The sequence below is a fragment of the Pyxicephalus adspersus genome, chromosome 1 (genome assembly GCF_032062135.1).
Source record: "Pyxicephalus adspersus chromosome 1, UCB_Pads_2.0, whole genome shotgun sequence".
NCBI classification, from domain to species: domain Eukaryota; kingdom Metazoa; phylum Chordata; class Amphibia; order Anura; family Pyxicephalidae; genus Pyxicephalus; species Pyxicephalus adspersus.
This window is the reverse complement of record NC_092858.1, coordinates 176,101,749-176,127,943: the sequence shown is the minus strand read 5'-3', so window position 1 is coordinate 176,127,943 and position 26,195 is coordinate 176,101,749. Positions and strand designations below refer to the sequence as shown.

Here is a 26,195-nt window from a genome sequence, read left to right as displayed (position 1 = left end):
AATTGGGGTTTTGAGAAAAACCTCTGGAGGATTCAAGGTCATCACCAAAGAAGCAGGGGGACCCCACAAAAGAAGCAACTGACCTGAATGAGCTAAATCCATGAGAATCTCAACCCCTCCCCTTCCGAGACACTGCAGATCACAGTGGGAGGAGTCAGTGATGCCAATTTAAGAAGCAGTGGGTGGAGTTGGGTGTGGCCAGCTGCTGATTGACAAGCCACAGGCAGATACTGGTAGCCACAACCCCTGCATTGTCTTCACTGAAGTTCAAGCTGGCACAGCCTACATGAAGGTGACAACTCTGCTCTGAATTCAGGGGCTGTTCAGCATTGTTGTCACACCAACACGGGATGCTGCATTACATGGACCGGCACTGGCAGGATCAACAGGTATTTGTGGGGTTTTAACAGTAGAGGAAAGTGCTCCCAGCTGTCATTGTATACTACCTCAGTCTCAAAGAATTTGGGGGAACCAATCAGTGTGACTCCTGATCATGTGATCATCATGACAGCTCTGGCACTGACCCCCCCCCCCTCTGGTGTCCCTTTCCCTTTAAACTTCCATGAAATGTTTACATTTTGTTCCCATAAAAATAGATTTCCCATCATGTGACCTCAGCCTGCACATTCCCCTCATTGGATGCAGTTTCCAGCGCTCTGAGAATCCTATTCTATGATACAGCTGTGAACTAGGAGCGCGCACCTGTGCGTGCAAACTTGGCACCGCTCCTGCAGATAACAGCCAAAAATAAAACCGAACAAAAAGTGTTTTACAACATCCTGGAAAATGTTCGTCACTCGATAACAAGCTGAGAATTGTTTGAGAAAACATTTCCATTCATCTATTTTAGGTATCTGTGCTTGTGTATGCAATGCGGATGGATGGTGGCTGTACATATCTTCCTGAGAACATCACAGCACCCGGCCTCACTGTTTTAAAGGGCCCCCAACCCTGCCACAAGCAGTGGGCCGGCTCTTGGGAGGAGCTATGCAAATATCGAAACACTTTTAATGATTAAAAGATGTGACATCCAATAAATGAAAGGGGCGGGTCCAGGACAGGAGGCTGGAGAGGGAGGGGCTAAATGTGGGACATCCCGTAGCCCTAGGAAATGAGACACGTCACTGGCAGTCCTGGAAATAGCGGCGTCCTGATATTGGGGTGAATAAACAATGTCGTTACACATCCGGGTGATCCCCTCAGTAAACACACAACTTCTAAAAAACAACCAATTGATTTTATTGGGGCATTTATCACATGGCATAATCTAAAATCATACAACGGTACCGCAATGCCCCGCCCAGATCATCACATGGTCACACGTAACCAATGAGGAGACTGATAACATTTATATGTTATTAATATGGGATGTATCCAAGAGGATTTTATGATCCAATCCTGGGCAAGCTTGTCTTCCTCTACCCCTCCTTCTCCAATAAAATTAACCCCCGCCATGATTCAACATATGTTCCAATCAGAACTCACATGATGATTTGGCCTTTAAATTCTTTTAAAAAGGATGGTTGAAGCCTAACTCCAGGCATAAATAAAAGTAATACAAAGAAATACCCCCTCCCCTTTTATAGGTTAATGTATAACATAATGGGATGATCTAATACACAGAAATAAATACGCCCTCCTGTACCCTGGCCCCGCCTCCCACACTAGGTCCAGCCCCTGCGGAACTCTTCTGCCCATTCTCTGTGAACCTAGCTGAAGTCCAATTCACAGTCGCACTGCCAACTTCTTTTATTATGATGACCAGTTCCCTAAAGCTTCTCTTCTTGCAGGTCCCCCCCCCCCCAGTATGGTCACCACCCCCTTTGCTGACATCATCATGTACATTGAAGCAGCCAGCATTGCCAATCCTGCACTGGAAATCATGACAAAGCAATGCCGTCCACATTCCATCCCAGGAGCTGCCAAACCTTCAGCCGTAAGTAAATATTACTCTCATACAGAATTCCCTAAAATATGAGAATTATATCCAGCATCAGCTGGGGTGGGGGAGGGGACATAAAGTTTATGCCAAGAGTTGCAAGAATGCATCATATCACATTGTAGATTATGACTGGTTCTCTTTAAGGTTCTCTGGACATTTTAATAAAAAATAAAACCTAAGGCACTCCAATGTCCAAGGCACTATAGTGTCCTGTGTGCTCCCTATGGGGGGCCAATGGTGATGGAACATCATGGATGCCAGTCGCTACATAGACATTAATATAAGGTCTATCTGTTATGATTAAGAAAGACGCAGTCCAATAAGAAAATACTGGAGTCTGTACAAACGGCACACGGAAAAATACAAACGGTAGGATGAAATGTCACTGACGCTATCAATGCTCAGTCAGGAAACAAATATTGATCATAGAAGTCCAGATGGGGCGCCCACTGCTGGTCATGTGATGTATAACAATCGTATACAATATTTTGTTTATTGGGGAAACGGACAGATCAGCAATTCTGGTCACACGATGGCGGATTTCTGTCCAATCTTCAGTCAGTCTCTAAATTCAAACAAAGATGGCTGACACGCCGTATCACAAAATAGGTTATAAGAATTTCAGTTTGTAATGAAGGTTTAGCAGGCTCAGCGCCCAAGCTGCTCCGCATCATCAGTCCAGGGCAGAGGCCGGACAGCGGCCGTCATTTCTGTCCCTGGAAGACCATAGCTGGCAGCTCAACCCAAAAGTACTTTCTGCATCCTGCGTGCCGCCGCCATGGCCTCATCCTCAGAATCAGATTCACTTTGAGAGGAGACAGAGCTGCAGGGGGACGAACATTCCGGGGAGCAAAGATAATGCATGAGGGGGAGGCGATACTTCCCACAAAAATCCACAAACTTGATCTGACGCACACACGAGTCAAAGTACACACCTGCCGAGGAGAGAAGAGGATTAATAAAAAGCAAAATAACGATTTAGTGCAAATAGAAAAGACAACCATCTAATCTGTTTATAGATTAATATCACATGTATCAGTATCATTGCATGCCAGTGTAACGGTGCACATGTGATAGGAGCAGAACTTACAGCAAGGGAAAGAAGTATTTCATCCCCTGCTGATTTTGTACGTTTGCCCTCTCACAAAGGAATGACCGGTCTATAATTGTAATGGTAGGTTTATTGTAGCTGTGAGAGACGGAATAACAACAAATGAACCCTCAAAATCCCAGTGCTCAAAAGTCAGAGCTTGATGTGCATTGTAATGAGTGAAATAAGTATTTGATCACCTGTCATCCAGCTAGATTTCAGGGTCCCAGGTGTCTTCCCTGTATGCAGGTAAGGAGCTGAGATTAGGAGCACCCTCTGTAAGGGATCCATGCTTGTTACAGTACCTGTATATAAGACACCTGTCCACAGAAGCAATCAATCAGATTCCATACTAGCCACCATGGCCAAGACCAACGAGCTGTCTAAGGATGTCAGGGACAAGATTGTAGACCTACACAAGGCCGGACTGGGCTACAAGACTATCGCCAACCAGCTGGGTGAGAAGGTGACAACAGTTGGCGTGTTAATTCGCAAATGGAAGACACACAAACTAACTGTCAATCTCCCTCGTTCTGGGGCTCCATGCAGGATCTCCCCTCGTGGAGTTGCAATGATCATGAGAACGGTGACAAAGCAGCCCAGAACTACACGGGGGGAACTTGTCAATGATCTCAGGGCAGCTGGGACCATAGTCACCAAGAAAACACTTGGTAACACACTGTGCCGTGATGGCCTGAAATCTTGCAGAGCTTGCACGGTCCCCCTGCTCATACAGCACATGTACGGGCCCGTCTGCAGTTTGCCAATGAACATCTGAATGATCCAGAGGAGAACTGGGTGAAAGTGTTGTGGTCAGATGAGACCAAAATTGAGCTTTTTGGCATCAACTCAACTCGCCGTGTTTGGGGGAGGTGGAATGCTGCCTATGACCCCAAGAATACCATCCCCATCGTTAAACATGGAGGTGGACACATTAAGCTTTGGGGGCGTTTTTCTGCTAAGGGGACAGGACACCTTCACCGCATCGAAGGGACAACAGACGGGGCCATGTACCATCAAATGTTGGGTGAGCACCTCCTTCCCTCAGCCAGGGCATTGAAAATGGGTCGTGGATGGGTATTCCAGCATGACAATGACCCAAAACACATGCCCAAGGCAACAAAGGATTGGCTCAAGAAGAAGCACATAAAGGTCCCAGAGTGACCCAGCAAGTCTCCAGACTGGTTGATAGGGGATCAAATACTTATTTCACTCATTAAAATGCACATCAAGCTCTGACTTTTGAGCACTGGGTTTTTGAGGGTTTTTTTTGTTGTTATTCCGTCTTTCACAGCTACAATAAACCTACCATTACAATATAGACTGGTCATTTCTTTGTCAGAGGGCACACGTACAAAATCAGCAGGGGATCAAATAATTCTTTCCCTCACTGTATCTTTGCATGCATTGCTGCACTGATGTTGCACAGAAATGCATTAAAGCCATGGTGTGTATACAGCCTGGGGTTCAAGGGACCCCTTCTCACCTCCACATTTGGGGTTGGGACATTTGCTGGCCAGGTCCAGATATCTCACAAGGTTTCCCGGAAGCTCCCATGGCGAGTATGGAATTCCCCGACTCTTGATGGTGCGTCCGGCCATCTCCAGCAGCGTTGGTGGGGTGTAAATCAGATCCCGCACAAACCTGACCACCAGCGGATTCCCACGTAGGCTGAGCTCCTGCAAGTGGACCAGGCTGAGGATTTCCCGCGGGAGGTAAGTCAGGAGGTTGTTGTGTAGGCTGAGGGACCGCAGCGAGTGGACCCTGGAAGAATAAAGAGAAGCTGAGAAAGACCAAAACAAACCCAACAGGTGATCCTATACCCCCTCACCTCATCCAATGAAATAATATAAAGCTGCCTTGCATTGTGCTGCACATTTCATATTTTAATGCATTGAACTTACTGTGCCAGTTGTGGCGGGACGCTCTGGATTCGATTATCGCACAGCACCAGGCAGCTCAGATACGGCAGGTTGGCGAGCTCTGGTGGGATGTGGGAGATGAAATTTCCACCCAGATACAGAAACTCCAAACTGAAAGACAAAGAAGAACTTAATTACATTGGATCAATGAGTTCAGTAAGATATATCGGGGTTACATGGATTCACCTACTGGCTGCAGATCTGCTTGTGGGTAGCCAGACTACTGCCCCATTATACCTACATGTTAGGGGTACAGCATATCCCATCATTAAAACCTGCACATTACAGGCACCCTCCCCCACATTTACACCCCAAAAATACAGATATGGCCCCCCATTTACACCCGGACATTACAGGCACGTCCCCCCCATTTACACCCGGACATTACAGGCACGCCCCTCCCCATTTACACCCGGACATTACAGGCACGGCCCCCATATTTACACCCAGATATTACAGGCACGACCCCCATATTTACACCCAGATATTACAGGCACGGCCCCCATATTTACACCCAGATATTACAGGCACGACCCCCATATTTACACCCAGATATTACAGGCACGGCCCCCATATTTACACCCAGATATTACAGGCACGACCCCCATATTTACACCCAGATATTACAGGCACGGCCCCCATATTTACACCCAGATATTACAGACAGGGCCCCCTCATTTACACCCAGAAATTACAGGCAGGGCCCCCCCATTTACACCCAAATATTACAGGCACGGCCCCCCATTTACACCCGTATATTACAGGCACGGCCCTCCTTTACACCCAAATAATACAGGCACGGCCCCAATTTACACCCCAATAATACAGGCATGGCCCCAATTTACACCCCAATAATACAGGCATGGCCCCCCATTTACACCCAGACATTACAGAATACACATGTGCAGCACATGCTATACTTGACTTTTGATTCTACAGGCCGCTGTTTGGGGAACAGAATGGGGGATTTTAGAGATTTACGGCTCCATCTTTGTTATGCAAACTTCATTCCTGCTCCTCTTTCCAGTCAGCAATGGAAGTGCAGCCAAAAAATACAAATGTCGGCTTTCTCACTCTGAGTCAGCAAGTTTGGGGCAAACATTGGACCTGGGTGGTGGTGCCTGGGGGGGTCAGGACACTCATCGGTTCTACATGAAACCCTGCACTGTAATAGAAAGGTTCAATGGGTACATCAAAAACTCCCAAATATTAAAAAAGTGAAACTCCAGCCAACTTTGCAAAAAACAAAAGAGGTCCCGAAATAGCTCCTCAGGGCCGTATTTGGCATTCAGAGCAGCTGTACCTGGACTCCTCCAGCCAAGCCAAAAACTAAACACCTTCCATGTGACCCTTTATGTACCTGGCGGGTATTTATCCCCAGAAGTATCACTGGCTCCATGGCCTAAACCACCCTCTCCCAATCTCTATGTTGTTAGAAGAATCCTGGGGGCCGGAATGCAGATGGCAGCACCGACTCGCTGAGCTATGCATGCTATGTACTACGTGTGTGTTATTATCTATAACAAATATTTGCAGCATGGTCACTGTTTCAGTAGTTTGTCAGGTTTAGTGAATGGAGCCGCACAGATATGCAGAGCGGGGACTGTCATCCCACCATGTACAGATTCTTTGCAGAGTTTCTAGGAATCCTCTGCTCACAATGGGCCTCCTGAACTCTGTACACACATAACTTTGGACCTGCTGAACCTGCCAGGAACTGAGTGGGCAGAGCTCTGCCTATTAACCCTTCATATACAGCCCTGAGCTGCTTTTCATATTGCAGGGGTCTGTGTCTCCGATAAGTTAGTAGGGAAAAAAAAAAGTTCATTTATACATTTTTAAATGTTCTTACATACAAGATTCACATTTTACCAACATCATTACTAAACAGTATTTATATAGCGCCAACATATTATGCAGCGCTGTACATTAAATAGGGGTTGGAAATGACAGACAGATATAGACATATATTCTACCCCGAAGAGCTTACACTCTAAGTCCCCTTTACTGCACTGTAATGTGTTAGGAAGGAATATGCAATGGACACAGGAACACCACACAAACAGGTAATATCTTGTATTTATATACACCCACATATTACTCTGTTCATATCACTCAGAGGAGCCCCCACCATAGTCAAATATCATTATCACACGCTAAGGCTATTATGGGGGGGATCTGATGAACCTAACTGCATACTTTGGGAAGACAAAGTTTGGAGAGAACATTCTCCATATCAAAAACTCCAAAAACAATTTGAGAAAACCAGAAAAACAAAAAGCAATCAACAACCATAAAGATACCACCACCTACTTTTTGGTTTTGTATCTGTCCCCACTAACTTTCCTTCACATCTTCCCTCTGTGACCCCCTATCACCAAGCAGGAAGTGAGAGGGAAGAAGCTGAAATTTACATTAGAAGCACAGAATATGGGGAGCCGGGGACACCGCAGCACCAGCTGGATTTGGTGATTGGGGACTGGCAGGGGAATCACTGCAATATTGTACAATATTGTGATACTGAATATTATCAATAGACAGGAAGTTATGAGAAATGTTATGAGCTATCAGGATTAACGGGTATTTCTTTTTTTCTATTGCACATGTAACATCACAAAATGGTTTTATGGTAAATGTATCAGAATAAAAGGGAGAACATAATGTTTGGGGTTTATAACTTTAGGATCTGAGATTTGGAATGATGGATAGAACAGACTGTAAGTTACATTATCAGTTATCGACCTTTGGCAGATCCCCAGCAGGTGTGTTCAGCTTCCCAAGGTGTGTATACAGGAAGTTCCCAACTTCCAGGTAGAGGCAAAGGTACAATAAAGGACAATTCTACCTGGAAATTATGGAATTACTTAGCTGACCCCCCTCAAAAAGATCAGATGCCTGGCTGCCCCAGCTTCACAAATCACCAACCTGTACCAATCATATCAAAGAGTATCATTTTATTTCCTGGATACACAACAGGAAATAGGGGAAAGTTGTCACCAGAACCGGTGTCCCCATTGGTTTCCTTTCTATTTGCTAATGATGGTTGCACAAAGCTGGATTTCCCATCATTCTCTGTCCTGGATACATTGATCATCAGGACAAATACAAGATGAATCTCCAGAGCAGAGAAATTTCTCATTTATACTTTATTAAGCCTTGAAAGTGCCTCCAGGAGAACTACAACTCCCAGCCAAAGCAGATTCAGCCATCCCTGGTATACGTGCAGTAACACATTGATGGCATGGGCAACCCCAGGATATAGCGGATGCCCCGACAATAAGCCAGATTCACTCTCAGCGTGAGCGGCTGTGGGATGAAAGCCACAGAATTCATAAGAGACTTCTAACACTGAGCCTCTGTGATCCAGAGGAAGACCAGGGCGGAGGAGCCAGGAATGGTGGTGGGTCTGTAACACCAGGTGTCCTGATATAGAAATAAAATCATATAGGATTTATTCTGGGGACAATTTGGGGTCAGGGAGGAGGGTTTTTTCTTGTTTCGTTTGTGAGTGGGATCACAATACGCAAAAATAATTTGAGTGGAGATCTACTTTAATATTCCAATCAGAGTGTAAATCTGCTATTCCTAACAACGAAAGAGAGAGAGAGAGAGAGAGAGAGAGAGACTCACAAACAAACTCAGCCCGAGAGTGTTTAACACATGAAAGACGGTGAGGCTTTTACCATACCATTAAGGCCAACCACAAAATTATTATTACGGCGGACCCCCTAACAGATCTGTGCCATTCATACAGTTCCAACAACCAAACAATCTTGGCTTGGCATTGTTCAAACATCAAGAAAAGGGGTCTTTAAAAAAGGCCAGTACCCCCTTCTGTAGCAGAGTAAATGCGAAGCCCCCCCCAATGCTGACGCCCCCGGGGAAAAGTGGAGCCACCCCAACGCTGACGCCCCCGGGGAGGAGCAGAGCCACCCCAAAGCTGGCGGGATAGGGAGGAGCAGAGACCCCCATTGCTGGCACCATGGTTTCCATTTTGGTTCAGGCATCATCCAGGGTCACCACCTGGTACCTGGAATGCTGGCTCACAGATGACATAGTGGTAATTCTGGTACCTGGTCACCTTTCTACAAAACACAAACTTGGGGTGCAAATACAAGACCTGGGTTCATGCCCCACCTTTGTGAGTGATTGAGAACTAAAGACTTGAGCTGCAGACTAAAAAACTTTTTTTTTTGGGGGGGTTCCAATGTGAAAAATAAATACAGGGGATTTTAATTATCTCTCCAAAGACACGTTTCCTCAGATTGATTCTGCACAAATATTCATTTTATTTCAAGGAAACTTTCTTCTCCGGGGTTCCAGACTGGATAGTTGGCTTAGACAATTGATGGTTGCAGCCATTAGCTGCTGGTGGGAATGGCAGAATGCTGCCCGTAATATTATTACTACAAGTCCATTGTCCTTCCATACAGCCCTAAACCCTAATGGCACCTTACAGACCCCAAAAATTGGTTTTGTACAGACTTTTACTTTTTATTGGAACAAACCTATCTTCAGAGGTCAATCCTTTGGTGTGGAGCCCACCCTTAACATCTTCTAAAAGTGGAATCATGGGGGCCAGCATGATGTCAACACCATTCCGAAAGCACCAATGAACTACTCGGGACCCAATGCCGCCTATTTTACCCACTCCCAAAAGGCCATCTCTTTACCCACCATTGGGCCCGGTAGTGGGTAAAGAGATGGCTAATCCCTGTACAGGTTATACCCTTGGTCTCTTCTGCAGACGTACCTTCATCTCATATAAACCTATTTACTCATTGTTACGATATTCTATGCCAGGTTAGGAGCCATAAAAGCAGGAACTTTGGACGCCAACGTTGAGTTTGGCTTGAAGTTGAAGGTAACGCATTGTAACAAGCTGGGACAAAAATAGGGGAGCTGATGCAATGTCTAGGAGTCCTGATGACTCTCATCAACCTGGAACTTTGACAGATGGAAGTCTTTAGATAAGGAAGTCCAAATATCAGCCACTTATCAGATGAATCATAGCACCTTGACCCCCCCAAGCCATGGCACCGGGCCAACCTACCTACCTGATCATGTTCTCAATCTCCGCTGGGATGCTCTTGAGTCTGTTGCCACCCATGGAGAGGGTCTTCAGGGTCTGTATTTGGAGAAGTTGGCTGGGGATCTCCTCAAACTGGTTTCCGCTGAGGTTTAGCACCTCCAGCTTCATGCTGCCCATTTCTTTGGGTAAAGAGAACTCGTCCAGTCGATTGTTTTTGGCCAGCAGGGTCTTCAGCCTGGTGAGCCCCAGGATCTCCTCGCCAATGTAGGCTGTGGTGCTGTTGCTGATGTCCAGGAGGGAGAGTTGGGTGAAGGCGGCCACGGCCGGAGGAAGGACAACCAGACGGTTGTCGGGCAGCAGCAGTTGTTGGACTTCTTTCCTCCTCTCGTCACTTATCTGCTCCAGGTTCAGGTTGTCCAGGCCGAGGCGGGAAAGGTTCAGGATGTGTTCCCCCTCTGCTGGCTCCGGGCCCTCCATGGTTGTGAAGATACCCCCAGATGGGGCAATAGGATATCTTTAATTCCTACTGGCAGCAGGCAGATCTGAAGGGCCCACCAATACCAGGGGCCCTCCAATCCAGCAAATCTTTTAAGACTCCTCTTAACACCCAGCAGGGTCCAAGGGCCCCTCAGTACAAACGGGAAAGTGTCCAAGGGGCCCCTAATGGAGACAGAACAGAGTTCAAGGGCCCCTTATTATACTCACAGCAGAGTCCAGTTCTAGGGCCCCTATAAACAGACAGTCCGTGTCTGGCCTCCTGACTCCCGTTTGGTCTCTGTACGGTGTATGCAGCAATGTCCTGGCTTATGCAAGTCCCCGGAACGTTTACACAGCAGCGCCAACCCGGGAACCTGCACCGTACATTATACAGCGCACAGTGCACGGTGCACGATACTTTATACAGGGGGCGGGGCCGCTAGTGGGCGGAGACAAGGAGCAGTATAGATTTAGCAATGGGCGGGGAAATTTGTCAGAGAGGTCACGTAAGGGGTGGGGCCAGGCAGGGCGAGAAGACTCCATGCTGATTCGTGATCGCTGAAAAGGGGGCGGAACAAGTGAGACAGTGACGTCAGTGAGGGGCGGTGATCTAGAGAAATGTAACAGATGATGCTCAGCATTACTCAGCAATTTTACCTCCAACAGCTGATCTGTATACAATGTATTCTATACATCACGTGATCTGTATACAGCGTATTCTATACGTCATGTGATCTGTGTACATTGTATTCTATACGTCATGTGATCTGTGTACATTGTATTCTAACCTGTATCTGTATACCATTCTGTGCATATTCTATACATTTAGAACACTTGGTATGTTATACAGCTTACCCCTGCACCTAGCATGTTACATACACATGGCATACACCTCGGCACACACTTACTTACATACACATATATGTTACAAACACCTGGCCCCTACATTTAGTACCTTCCATAATCCTGACCCTTCACTCCCACACCTGGTCCCTATAATCGGTGCCTTATGCATTCTTGGCCCACAGTAGAGTCAGGTTTGTGATGAAAACACCATGAAAGCATGGATCCGTCCCGCCTTGTATCAGTGGTTTAGTCTGGTGGTGTAATGCTGAGGGGGGTATTTTGTTGGCACGCTTTGGGTCCCTTAGTACCAAATGAGAATGAGGAGCAAAATTCATACGCTTTGTATGGACTTTAAACAAGCTGAATTTGTCATATGCCTTGAAATGAAGAAGGTTTTGGACGTTTAACAATAAAGATGTAATTTTTATGATATGTACCTAATACACAAATATAATTGTGTAAACATTTTACCAAATGAGCATGGTTTGAACCCCACGGCCTGCCTTAGTATTGTTCCTGACCATATCCATTCCTTTATTGGCGCAGTGTCCCTATCTTCTGATGGCTACTTCCGTCAGGATTAACGTGTCACAAAGCTCAGATCATCTCAGACTGGTTTTTCGAACATGATAATGGGGTCACACCTCCAAAGTGACCAGCTCTCCATTCACCTTTGGGATGTGGTAAAATGAGAAATTCACATCATTAATATGCAGAGAACAAATCTGCAGCAACTGTCATGCTGTCAATGGGGAGCAAAATCCCTGAAGAATATTTCCCACACTTCTGATTTCTGCAATGAAGAATGATGACCGTTCTGAAGACAATAAAGGGTCCAAGCCAGTCTTATAAAAGTGTACTAAATAAAGTGGCCAATGTATGTGTATATTATTTTTTTGTAATATACATTAGATATAGTAAGTATATATACACAACAGATAATGCCTGAAGCACTATGACATTTTTCAAAGCAGTTTGTCTCATATATGTCAGACAGCGCTTGTCTCAGTTATTGCCTGGAGGATGTCTAGCATCATCTAACCCTCCCTTGCCAACTTATAAAGCAAAATGTATTTTATTTTTTTAATTATCATCACGTCAATGCAGTGAAAAGAGGAACCACAGAAAGCAAAATATCAACAGATTAAAAGTTAGCTTTCACTTGGGCTATTGAGCTATATAAACCCAGGATTCTGGCTTAGTAGATACACAAGTAACTGTAATAATAGGAGCCAGGAGCTCCATTTAAATTAAGACTACTTTTCATTTAAAAAGTATTTTCCATATATATATATATATATACCACTGCTGTTTGGCTGGCGTGTCTCAGTCATGCAGAGTACACGGTTTGCAGGCATGTTCAGGCCTGTGATTAATATATAGAGCGCTATAGATTCTCCTGCGGTGCTATCACCTGCCACATGTGAACCCAATGACTTTCCCCTGGGTCTGTTTTATTACCCTGAGTGATTAGATAAAACATCTGGATTCACCGGGTCACCAAGAACCTCAATGACCCGACCAAAGACAGGTTCAGCTGCATTCTTATCATGCTTTGTGTCAGCAGAGTGAAAGAAATCATATTTGCCAGATATGTAGGTAGATACATTTTTTTAATTATTCAAATATCTAGGAGCGTAATAATTAAACAAGACACAGGTATAGGTTTAAGATTTTATTTGGTTGTTGTAGAATAAAAAAAATACAAATATAAAAACAAATATGGGGTGACTTATATGTAAAAATTAAAAACAAAAAAACAAACCAGCGTCTGGTGCATGGAGCTTTGGCAGTTCTCAGAGCAGAGGCATTGCAAAGAGTTAATACTGAGTGATGGCGATCAATCATCGATAGCATGTCGTGATACATCTAGACATCCTGGGGGGGCTTAAAGCATGAAGCTTCGTGTATTATATTAGGAAGTCATTTACTTCACCAATATGCAGCAAGCAATCAGATGTTTGTAGAAAACCAGTGCAAGAAAAAAACAGCGCCGCTACTACTCAGCAACCTATCAGGTCCCTTCATTCATTTTCAGAACAGCTGGAATCTGATTTGTGCCGATGCCTGGACCTCTATCTACTGAAGCTTTATAACTGAGCACCAACCTAATGTTAAATCTGATTTCTTAGTTATATGACCATTTTTCTGGTTATATAAACTAATAAAACTAGATAAGAAATTTGGACTTCTGGGCTTTTCCTAGCCTCTCACCAATTCATTGTGCACTAAATATACTCAATATATTATAATGAGGCTGTTTAGCCAAGAATTAGCAAGTATTGGTAATGTAACAATCTGGTTAAAAACAGTTTATAATTATTAGCTAGAGATATCAGTGTGCTGATGCTGATATTTTCTGGATACACATAAAGAAATGTCAGCCTTTCTTCCTGCCTGACTTTACCCGGTGGAAGAAAGGACGATGGGCACTCGATAGGGAAAACCAAGTCTTGTGATCTTGTTGTTGGAGAGGTTGCTGTTACGGACCCTTGTACGCATTCAATATAGATAAGTATTAACTTTTGTTTAAGCAGTGTAGTGGAAATAGCAGGGCAGAGAATTAAATTTCTTCTTGCCTGACTTTTCTAAGTTAAAAGACAAAAACATGGGCACTCCCTGTGGAAGAACTGAGTCTTGTGATCTTGTTTTGGACTATTATACGCATCCAATAAAGATGAATATTAACTTTTAATTAGGCAGCACCTAAGTGTTTTGTGTAATTCTTTAACCCTTCCTGATACTTGTAGTTCCACAACACTCCCACCTTGTTACATATAGAGAAATAGGCGATTCTCAGAGTAGCTTCATAAATGCACATAACTTTCACAATCAGTAAATCAGCTATACACTAGTTTCACCCTTTAATTAAAAAGCCCTATAACTTTGCTCTGTCTCCTGCCAGTGTCCCTGATGGCTTCTCCATCTTGGATGCCTCAAAGTTGATCGCTGTACAGTAACGGGTCTGCATAGAGCCCATGTCCTGACACCAGAAGGAGTGTATAGCAAGAAGACACTATAACTACAATATCACACCTAAATACTAATAACAGACAATACGGAATGGACCAGCTTGAATTTGTTTTCAGGTCCCAGAAATCATAGCACCTTAAAAGGGGATCAATGTTGGGTGGGAAAACCAGGTCAATGGACCACAAACCATTTTGGGGAAATCAAAAGGTTGAATTGCTGGTATCAAGTCACCACAAGAGTAAATCAAATCTGACCTTTGGCAATATGAGTGCATCATTTGTTTTGAAAATAAGGAATCTCTTTGAAACAAAGTAGCAAAAAGGAAGGCCTCAGCAACCAATCAGATTACAGCATTTTTTGGGGGAGCAGGCTACCACATGAAAGCTCTGATTGGCTGTTGTGGGAGACTCTCTGCTCCATTGTAAAATGTAAGTGATGTCCCTGCCCTCTGACATTTAAACTCTGCAAAACATGTTTCCCATAAAGCCAAATAGGCAGGATTAAAGAAATCCTCAAGGCACATTCGGAAACATCCAGAAAATCTGCCCTGTGGGTTACATAAACCTACCAGACCCTTGCTTGGCCCCTATCTGATTAACCACTATGCCTGTAAACATTCGCACTTCCTATTTTCATGACACTATTTCACAGGGATGAACTTTATCCAGATTAAGGCTTCAAGGGGGAATATGGAATCTTTTTGTAGTGAGATAACACATGAAGAAAAGCAATGGGATGGCAATAAGGCACACAGCAACAGCAGAAGAAATAAACTGTTCTATCATGGATCGTGCCCACACAAGCAACGTAGATGCAATGGCTGCCATGCTGCTGGTAAATACAGTATTTGCAACCGTTTCCCCATGTTCACCTGCAGCTGGGATTATTATAAACCAAGTGCCTTATTGCCTCCTGGATCAGGGGGAAAGCGGTATCAAGATACGTGGAATGGTGAAGTGATTGGATAGTTTTTAATGGGGCCCTTACACAGAAGCCCACTCCCCTCATTTTGCACCTATGCCCTACAAAGATTGATTTGTCATCGACAGCTAAAATCAGATTCTCCTGCCCGTCCCTATAGACTAAGTAATGGAGAGGTGGGCGGCACGGAGCCCTGCCAGTGCAGGGGATCTGCAGTCTCCTCAGATGTCTTTGCTGTCGGCCTGTTTGGATTTCTCAACCGTCTCCTGTGCAGAAAAAGAAAAGATTGGTCAGTATATAAAAATGTATGCAAAGGAGCATAAGTGTCATGTATAGGCTTTTGTTCATGTCAAGTTTATAGGAGTGCAAAACCAGCTTGAAGAAGGATGAAAAGAAATCAACTGCAGGTTGTATGCACCTTTAAATACATTCTGAATGGCCTCAGCAAATGTCAAACTGGTTAAAGTGTAAAACCACAAAAAGAAAAAAAAGTCCAATGCAAATTTAACAGTTCCTACTCTGATCACAAGAGACTTGAATGGATAATGCACACATTTGTCCCATATACACGTTCGCTAGATCCACTGTAGATTATTATTTTATTCCAGTCCTGTTTGTAGTGATGCTGGAACTTGTTGTACCACCTGAAAATTTTCCCATTGGCTGTATTAATGATTATGAGGGTGAATATGTCTTGCTCACCTGGTGCTTTCTGAGCTCATCCACATATTGGCTCATATCTCCCTCTGGGTGGTCTTTGTCTGTAAGGTAATAAAGATTCATTAATAATAGGATATCATGTACAGTGTACATGCAAGTCAGAAATCACCTTCCACCCTCTAAAAGTAAACACTCTTAATGATCCAATTTTCTTTTGTCTGACATCTCAGATATAACAGGCACTGTAGTCATAGTAAAATGTTTTTGTATATAATCTTATCAGTGCGTCCTTTACTCTTCAACTATGTCCACGCAAAGTAGCAGATTTATATTTTGTTTATAATGAAGTATGCAAGGATTAGAACCCCTGTTATACCTTTATCGCAGACTCCCCTTTAGGCCTGGTAAATGCTAGAATTTATTTACTAGAAATCGCTCGCTGATCATCTAGGGCAGGGTTTCCCAACCTTTTTCATTGAAAATAACATTAAAATAACTTTCAGGTTACCAAGGAACCCCTGCTATAACTACTATATCCACAGCTGACAGTACATTAGTGTGCAGTACAAACTGCTCATTGCTGAAAGAACCTCATTAACAACCAACATCTAATGGCCGCTATCGATATCTTATAATGTGGACCCAGCAGGGTGCCTGGTTTTTAACCCCCCCTATCAAACATAGATCAGAGTGGTGCTGTCTGTACATCATTTGTTAGTTCTGCTGTTGCTAGAAACAATCACTACTGACAAATATTAATCATGTATATAAAGAAATACTACTAGGCCTGTTAATAAAAAATCTAACATTTTTATTTGTCACAACCATTATGAGGGTAAACCTTCATATTAGTACACCTTTTCTGGTGGTAACAGTCTAAATGTAAATTTCCCCTTGCTAGGAAAAGATCCAGTTTGGACGTTCAGATTTGGGACAAAATTGGCCTGAATGTATCTGTTGTATGTTGAGCTATATTTTGGCTAGCCTGTCGTAGTATGCATCTGGCAGTTGCTGCCCTGTGTGTACATTGGCAATAGACTCCCAACTGCTGGTTACTAGTAAATATAATATTGTGAGAGACTCGATATTGACAGTAATAAAAGCAGGCAGTGGCTGCCTTGGGGAGTGCTCAGGCAACCATTAACCAATGGGAATGACAAATTCTATTCCTCTTGACAACGTGTGGACTAAATGCTAACTCCAGACTGCAGAAGACTGACAACATCTTTAGCTTAGGCAAAGCCACTGGACTGGTAGTTAAGGATAACTTTTTAAAGATAAAATGTGGAGATTAAAAAAATTATATTGTGCAAGTAATATTTTCAGACTTTTAAATTAGTGGCAGGTTCACTTAAGGTCCTGCTAGTATAAAAGGAAAGACAAGCTGGAGGACAGGAGTCTGCATTTATGTATAAAAAATTTGCTGAGCCATCATGCCTGCTACCTAAACATTAATTCTTTTAATCCTTTTAGTAAACTCTCCTTGCATGGCCTTGGAGTTTAATAGTTGTGTAGACTGCTGTCATGTTACAATTCTCAATTATAGAAATCCCTGTGGAAATTCACTTCATTCAACATCCTGCTACCTGCCTTCCTGAAATACACAGATATGATACACAAGAAGCTACACAGCAGTGATATCCACTGCACTACAGCAACAGGAAGTTTAATATAGATATTATACTATAGGTGACAGGTCCTCTTTGCGTGTACAAAAATTAACCATGCAAACAGTTTTGATCCACCTACCTTCACAGGCCATGGCAGTGCACACCCAGTTTCCGCAGGCACACACACAGCGGTTACATTGCACCTGAGTCTCAGCACCATCTTCATAGGTCTCATCCTCCAGGGCGCACTCTGTGAATGGACACAAAAATCACATACAGATCTAGATATAATAAGTGGCACAATGTTGTATATCTTGGAAGAAAAGAGTAGTTGTCTTCTGAAGAGACCAAATGGGCTGCTAGTATATTCATTCCTGTGACAAACAGGGGTAACCAGTGGTGCTCTTCCCTGATTTACTATCGAAGCATGAAAATTGCAGCTGGGCCCTCTTAACGTCCATGGGGCTCCAGGTTGCCCTATGGATGATTGGGCTCTGGTCTTCTATTTCCATTATTATGTTAAAGAGATAGGAAGGCGTTTAGTAACATTATGACATAAAATTCCAGGCTACATACTTTTCTCTGGAGGGTTGTATTCGGGGTTCAGGCACTTCAGGAACTCGTTAAAGCTCAATTTCCAGTCTGCATTCTCGTCTGACAGTTCAATAAGAGCCTCCACGCACAGACTCCTAAGAAACAACCAAATGGGTCAGTACTAGTCCAATAGACATCTGGTAACTAATACAATTATAAAGAACTAAGAGAATTAGGACACAGACTTATTGTAACTGCACTGCAAGTTCCTGAATCTGCACACATGCAGTGCCTAATATGAAGGGTTGCCACAAACTTGGCAATTTTGAGTGAAATGTTAGCAATGGTAAGGGTGCTGGGCTTGGAATCTATGTGATGCATGATGCTACTTTTTTAAATAAAGTTAAATTTGTATTTTAGTATATCTTCTAAACATGTATGGCGCTTCCTCCTCCCATGTCTTTGTTTGTATCTGTCATGTATCTGCAACCACTATTTAATGTACAGCGCTGCATAATATGTTGACGCTATATAAATACCGGGTATTAATAATAATATTAATAATAATAATTGTATGCAGAAACATTGTAGGATTACATATGTCTGATCACTCCCATTGTCTCCTGCACAACCTAAGCAGCGTTAATGGTCCATTGCAACGCATTACTGCACAGGTATGGTATTTAATGGTATTTTGTTTACAATCATTGCATAGGGCTGCCTAGTTTGAATATACTGACAATGGGAAAAAAACTGTATATGCAGCAATTTGTTTTAACACCGCGTATTACAATGTGTAGTATGTGCATTGTGGTGTGGTGTAGTGCAGCATAGGTCCGTTGCACCTATCTAGGAATATGTTGGAGTGCCATTCTAAATGAATGGCACCTAACATATGTTATCCATATGTTGCAGCAACATAATAAATCTGCAACACATAGGCCCTAGGGGCCCTAATTGCTAATTTGTTACTAATTCCTGAAAGAAACGCTGTATAATAAGTTATATCTTTTTTTTTAATTCTCACTTCAGAATCTTGTTGGTCTCCTGGTCCTGGTAAGTGGTGATATTAATGGCGGTCTGGTTCTGTTCCAGGAACTTCAGGAATTCAGCAGAGTCCAGGCGAGAGTCACCATCGTCATAGCTCTGTAGTACCAAAGACACATTTTTAGTTTTAGTGTTAATCCAAGGCCAATTTTATTTTTATAACTGTAAAATGTGGATGTAAATTTGCTGACAATTTGCACCAGAATATAAAGGTTTACTTATTTTAATAAAGGAGGGACACAAAAATCAATAGAAACCTGACACAGGTTTGAATCTTTATATAATCTACCCAAAACAATTTTGGCTTCGGATAGATTTTTAATGTCCTGATATCGATGTGCAGCTGTCTTTCAGGAGCCACAAAAAACAACACAGGTTGGTGAAAGTATTAAAAGCACAACTTTAATAGGTTTTTATGACAGGAAATTAAAATTTTCCCTCGCCCTGTACATCTAATAATTACAGACTCAGTAAGAGTCCTCACAGGCCCTGAGGCCTTCTTCTCTTCTGGGCAGACGCAGCCTGCTCTGGTTCCCAAGCATTGGTTGTCATGGTGATGGAATGTGATCTCCAGCACCACAAAAGGCTTAATCTGCAGCTAGGCCTCAGCAAATAACTCCTTCATACCCAGGAGGCCACAAAAGCCCTGACCCCCCCAAAAAAAACAATTAAAACAAAGAATTAAGTATGAAATAAGAAAAAAAAAACAGCAGCTTTTCTTAATTCATTTTCAAATTTGATGGGTCTTTTACACCTTGATTATCACTAGTGTGAATCAGGCATAGTAAACAACATGTACAGGGCTTAACAATGAGTGTAGCCCATAACAACCAATTTCAAATGACTGGTTGCTATTAACAACAAAATAACATCCCTGTGCTCCATAGACACATTGAGGTAGCATTTAGCAGCACTACAATGCACTAATGCATTCTGCATGGTTTGCGTTATTTACTGTGCACTGCTGTGGTATATACTGCTATTCCAGTGTAATGTTAATTTTGCTGCACACTATTGTTACATTATTATTTTATTACATTTCCAGCATTTCTCATATCAGAATTTTATATCCTGGCTGCTCATTTGCCCGAAAGCTGTCGATGGCCTTGGTTATGTAGCATAAATTTACAAGTTACCATGGCAATGCCAACCTTAGCCCATGGAATTTTCTTATCTATAGAAAAATGAGAATCTCGTTGTGTCACGGTGACCATGATAAATTTATTGTCAAGAGTTACAAAATAAATCTGCTTCTGTGTAATGAATTTAAAACCTATTGAATTAAATTGTATCCTCATCATTAATCATGTCATGGGGCCATTAACATTCATCTAAACATTTTACTAAGAAAGTCAATTTTAAGTATTCTGCTCATTTCTTTTTGCTGAGAATAAAAAAAAATGAATATGCGTTCTACGCATAATATAGAATTGGAGAATCCTTCAGCAGCTTCATCATGCAGCTTTGTGTGTTTTAAATTCATTAGCATATTGGAAAATGTTTCCCCCACACTTGCAATAAGAATGAACAAAATATGTAATGTATAAAATACACAAACCTATATATCAAGATGTATTTAAAAACACACAAAATGACAAAGTATTATGTAAAATTAAAAAAAAAATCTCTTTGAGAAAGGGAGGGCAAAGGATCAATTTATTTATTTGGAATGAATGGGGCAAAGTTACAAGTTTGAACCTCTGTTAGGTTTGTCTGTGATTTGTGCTTCATTAGAGAGATTTTCATTCACTTCCAGTTCTGGAGACAACTTTTTACCAGTCAGGAAGTAAAGCAATCTCTCCACGGAAGCCCCCATCTGTATTAAAACCTGACAGGAGATCAAATCCTTCAATATTCTATGAAAAACCAAAAGGGTGCACTGCTATAATGCATACTCTATTCATCATGGTAATTTGTATAACATTTTAGGGGTACAGGGAAGATACAGAGAGATTGGTGTTAGATTGGTGTTAGTTACATGGTGGGTTAAGGGTAACCCAAGGGTTAGACTTAGGGCTTAATGGGGGTTGGTTTAAGGGGTACCAAGAGGGTCATTATTAGGGTAACCAAACTATTTAGTGTTAAGGATACAGGGGAAATGGAGCCGGAAGCACAATGAGGGTTAGTGCAAGGTTACAGGAAAGATTTGGGTTACTGGGTGGGTTAGTGTTATGGTTATAGGGAGATTTTACATTATAGGTTACACAGGGAATGTTAGTGTTTAATCGCACTGGTCAAATCCCTGGCATTGTTTTATTGTTCTTCACCTGCCCAGGGAGCTAGCACTCTAAATCAGAAGCAGGGGTCACTTGCCTTGAAGTATTTGTTGAGGATTTCGCTGTAGTTGCTCCCCTTGGAGAACCAGCCATCTGGAATTATATCAGCTTCCAGCCACTGGATGATGCGTCGGCGCAGCTCATCGCGATCGGCCTGGTAACACACAACTGCAAAAAGAAAGAGTCGGTGTAGTTATAAACATTATGCCACAAGGGGCCGTCAGTTATAATACATGGGTATATGCATAGTTATGGAGCCAATTAACACTTGGTAATTTTACCCACTGGCAAACAATCCCCTAAGAGTAACAATTTACTAAGATTACATGAGATATGAAAATTATATCAAGTGTTCCACAGTAATAAAAAGATTGAATACTTTAAAAAAAAATGGTTACCTGGGGTTGCAGCTGGGGTCTCTGATGTCTTTTCTGAAAGTAACAGATACATTAAATGTTAGTGAGACATATTTTAAGAGTAATCTCATCATTCTGCTGCTTTTCCTTCACTGTCCAATCACAGACTGGGGAAGGAACAAGACCTGTGTAAACATTAATGTATTCTATGTGCTATGTAGCAGAGCTATGTAAATCTCCGGAGTAGATGTCCGGACTAGATGTCCTTAAACCTCCTTTTCCTCCACATTGTACCTTTGCAGTTGCCATCATGGTCCACCTGGATCTTGGAGCCGGTCAGGCAAGCATCTCGGTGGAGCTCGCAGTGGTTCAGGTAGGTTTTGCCGTTGCTGCCACATACGGGTCTTTTGTGAGACTTACATTTCTGGAAAAGAAAGAGAAAAATTATCTTCTGTAATGAGAGGAACAGCTACCAATTCTCACCCCCACCCAGGAGCCATGAGTAACTTCGAAACTACACCAATGAGCAGCTATATTTACTAAGTCTGCAGACAGGTTTTCCCAGAATTCTCATCCTCCTGCTCCTGCAACCGGCACATTGCCTCCCCCAGGTGTCTGCTCAGAGCCCTGGGTCACATTAAAACCATTTGGCAGCAACTTATGGTGCACACAGAAGCTCCCACAGAGCACTCATTGTGATAGATTTAAGCACTAGAAAGGCTTAGCTCAGGACCTACATCATACAGCATGTGAGCACCTAGTTTGCAAAAGCCTTGCAAGCTGCAGAAGATTTTTTTTTATATTTAGCAGTAGTAAACCTTAAATATCTGTCCTCTGCTGGGTAAGAATACTTTTTGCTCTATAGCAGAATGAGGAAACTGCAATAGCCACCATGTTGCAGGGACTTGTGCAGTTAGCGGATTGCAATGGCTTACTAAACTTGGGGAAATGTCTGCTAGAGGTCCATCATCTCACCTCAATACACAGACAGGTGGGGTCTCCCTTCTCCGTCACGGCGCACTCTCGACCAGCACCGCAGAACACATTGGCACAAACCTTGGACTTGCTCTTTGGCTCCTCCTGATAACAGAGAGAAGAACAAAGGGGGGTCAGATATTCAATACTCAAATGTTACATTATAATATATAATTTTTACCATATGAGCCATCTATGTCTTTATATAAGCTGGAGAAAAAAAGTGACACTGACAGTTTATACAACAACTATTAGTTACAATGACAAAAAAATAATGGTTTGTAACATTGCAGAATAGACAGCACCTGTCCCACTTGTTAGCACTGTACAACTGGTAGAGTTTTGAGTGCAACATAATTACAGTTTCATGTCTGAGCTATATAAATGTATAAAATTAGTGTGTGACTGTGGGGGACATTAGAGTGTCAGCTCCTCTGTACAGAGACTGATGGGACTGGCTCAGTGATCTCTGTACAGCTGTACAGAGACTGATGGGACTGGCTCAGTGTTCTCTGTACAGCACTATGCTATATGTCAGAGCTATATAAATGTATAATAATAGTGTGTGACTGTAGGGAGGACATTAGAGTGTCAGCTCCTCTGTACAGAGACTGATGGGACCGGTTCAGTGTTCTCTATGAAATAATAAAACATTCAGGTGTACAGAATTAACAAATTTGCCAAGTCATCCAGCTGGACTGATTGCGATAAGTTATCTGCAGGTTTATGGCTAGGTAATTAAAATACTCTGATATATATATAGCAATATAGATTGTACATGCTGTTCTGTGTCTTGCAGCAGTTCTCGGAATTCCTTCAGATAACATATCTCTCCCAGAGGATGACTTTAGCAGGGAATGGATTATATATGTGATATCAGACTTGTGCAAGATCAGAGAGCCCCAGAATGAAGTGTAATACTGAAACTGACCAGCATGTGGCAGCACTGAACTACCTAAAAGAGAAGTGGGGTGCGCATGTTCAGTAAGAGGCAAAAGACTAAAAATAAGGGGGGGGGGGGGGGGGGTAGTGATGGAGGACAGGGAGGGGTTCTAACCCCATCACCTACATTTAAACAAAATCCACAAAATTGTATGTTTTAATAGCTTCTCATACAACAACATATAAAACCCACAGACCCCCATCAGGGTAACATTTAGGAACTATTGGATACTTTGTATCACTCATGTTACTCCTTTCACTCTTTAGTCTGTTCTTGTATACAGATTGTCTGGGAATTGGTCCAGAGGTCCCTCCCTACACATGATCAGAGGGCCATGTAGGGGAATACAGGCATGCAGCAGGAATGTATGGAAGTGAGAAAATTGGAGAAAGTCCCACCATACAATAATGGGTTCCAGCTGCAACTTCACCTCTGGAGCAAAGAGATGTGGACCAATCAGCAAGCCCCATCTCTCCTTCATCTGGCCAATCAGAGGCTGCCAGGTACAGCTGCTACACTCACTATACACAGTGCAGGGGGAAGGGGCTAGAGGGGATTAACCCATTCATCGCCTTCACCAAAAAAGTTTCCAGCCTGCCAGAACTGGGTGTAACATGTGCACAGAACACAAAAAAAGTCCTGATGAGGAAAAGAGATGAGGAAACATTTTCCAGTACAAGCAAAACCTGCCGCCAAGATGCAGCTAACAGCAAAATCCTTAAAAAACTGAGAGGGCTAAGATCCCCTGCGATCAGGAAAAAGATTGATTTAGTCAATTGTGTCCAGATCTAGAACTATTATATTAAAAACATAGACAGCAAACAATTTCTGACTGGCTTTGTATTGTATGGCCAACCAAAGAGTTTATTTCCCATTTCATCAAGCCACCCATTCAGATCGCTCATAAACTGATTTTGTATTTCTAAATTTAATGTGCCAAAAGAAATGGAAATGGAAACTTTGGTCGGGTCAGAAAATTACTAGCAGCACGGTGGCTCAGTGGTTATCACTCCGGCCTTTGCAGCGCTGGATCCCAGGTTTAAATCTCGGCCAGGACTCTATCTGTATGGAGGTTCTCCCCGTGTTTGTGTGGGTTTCCTCCCACATTCCAAAAACATGTGGTTAGGGTAAATGGCTTCCCCCTAAAATTGACCTTAGACTGCATTAATGATATATGACTATAGTAGGGACAATAGATTGTGAGCTCCTTTAAGCCTCAGCTAGTGATATGACTATGGACTTTTTTTTACAGCGCTACATATTATGTTGGTGCTATATAAATACTTTCTAATAATAATATCCAATTGGTGCTTCAGACCTTTAAATTGAGCTGTTTGATCCATTTAGGAAGCATTCACACTTATCTCCATTATATAGGAGATTGATCATATGATAACTTAGTGCCTGATTTGCATTTCTATCAGTTACAAGGAATCAATAATAATATATAATATATATATATAATAATAATAAGAAGAAGAATCGATCCTGCATTGATTGTGGCATGCGGTAGTACAATCAATTGATCAACAGTAATTAATAATATTATTAATATTATTAATTAACTGGATTTATATAGCGCCAACATATTATGTGGCGCTGTATTATAGTAATCATGTAATATTTATATCAAACACGTTCATCAAATTAAATCGATTGATCTAAAGTGGATTTATGTATGGATAACATTGGAGAAGGAGCTGAGATTGGTTACAGCGGTTTTCACATTAATAAAAATGACTCTTACATTACAATGAGTGAATCAGAATATACACATATCACAAATGTGAATGATTTCTCCTTTACCCAGTGGGGGTCACTGCACAAACTAGACTAAACAAGGCGAACTTGTTACGATGTTATGATGAATGTCACAGTGAATCGATTGTTAGAAATAAAAAATAAATCAGATGATTGGCAGGTCGGTCTTTGACATTTTGTAACTATTTCCCTATACGTTACCTGTAGGTATGACTCAATGTGTGTTGTCATTGTGACCCCCCACCCATGCCAGGGACGCGGGTGTCATGGTCAGGGGTGTACAAGACCAACTCCAGGTCCTGTAAGTCCGCCATGGCAGACAATAGAGCTCAGTAACTGTGCAGCAACACACAGCGCCAGACATGAGCTCACGGAAAAACTGGCAGCATGGAGCCGTGCCCACCTTAAGGCGATTAACTATTTACTGGCTGGCTGGGTTTTGTGTTCAGTGTACAAAGATACAAAGAGCCTGGGGCAAAGGAACTTTCTTGGGTGAACCTGGGTGATCCAGCAAACATGGAATGGATTTCTTAAAAGTGATTTGCTACATTAGATCGTAAGCCTCTTCGAGGGACAGCTAGTGACTTGAATAATGCATAATAAGTTGGCGCTATATAAATTCTGTGTAATATTATTATTTGTTAGCAAATGTTTTCAATCCTGGACCAGATCCATTTAAGGTCTGCTGGATCACACAGGTTCACTGATGAAAGTGTATCTTCTCCAGCTTTGGAGAGCTTTAATGAATAAGGCACAAAAACTCAATTCAATCTATTATCCTCAACTCCAAAATCTAATTCCTTGTACTATATCCCTTATGATACCTGAGC

General features: G+C 42.5%; 2 protein-coding genes across 2 annotated transcripts; both read right to left on the bottom strand.

Annotated features, from left to right (window-relative positions):
* Window positions 1-1,215: 1,215 nt before the first annotated feature.
* LRRC58 (leucine rich repeat containing 58) lies at window positions 1,216-10,842 on the bottom strand. The gene is made up of 4 exons (XM_072398460.1): window positions 10,012-10,842; window positions 4,937-5,065; window positions 4,519-4,796; window positions 1,216-2,877 (listed from the first exon to the last, which is right to left on the bottom strand). The coding sequence occupies exons 1-4, from the start codon at window positions 10,461-10,463 to the stop codon at window positions 2,681-2,683; spliced, it is 1,056 nt and encodes a 351-aa protein (XP_072254561.1). The 5' UTR covers window positions 10,464-10,842; the 3' UTR covers window positions 1,216-2,680.
* A 2,129-nt stretch (window positions 10,843-12,971) lies between these two features.
* Window positions 12,972-22,766, bottom strand: FSTL1 (follistatin like 1; the record flags this gene model as incomplete). The annotated part of the gene is given in 9 exon segments (XM_072398459.1): window positions 12,972-15,469; window positions 15,906-15,964; window positions 17,613-17,723; window positions 18,050-18,162; window positions 19,035-19,153; window positions 21,368-21,498; window positions 21,729-21,761; window positions 21,981-22,110; window positions 22,662-22,766. Coding segments are annotated over 9 exon segments (846 nt in total), but the record flags the coding sequence as incomplete, so codon positions are not given.
* Window positions 22,767-26,195: the final 3,429 nt, after the last annotated feature.

Excerpts from the sequence above, each read along its gene's own strand:
- LRRC58 (XM_072398460.1), bottom strand. The coding sequence starts at position 10,463 with ATGGAGGGCCCGGAGCCAGCAGAGGGGGAACACATCCTGAACCTTTCC. Across the intron at positions 5,066-10,011 it reads GAGATTGAGAACATGATCAG|TTTGGAGTTTCTGTATCTGG; the intron begins GTAGGTAGGTTG and ends TTTGTCTTTCAG. Across the intron at positions 2,878-4,518 it reads TCCCAACCCCAAATGTGGAG|GTGTGTACTTTGACTCGTGT; the intron begins GTGAGAAGGGGT and ends TCTCCTCGGCAG.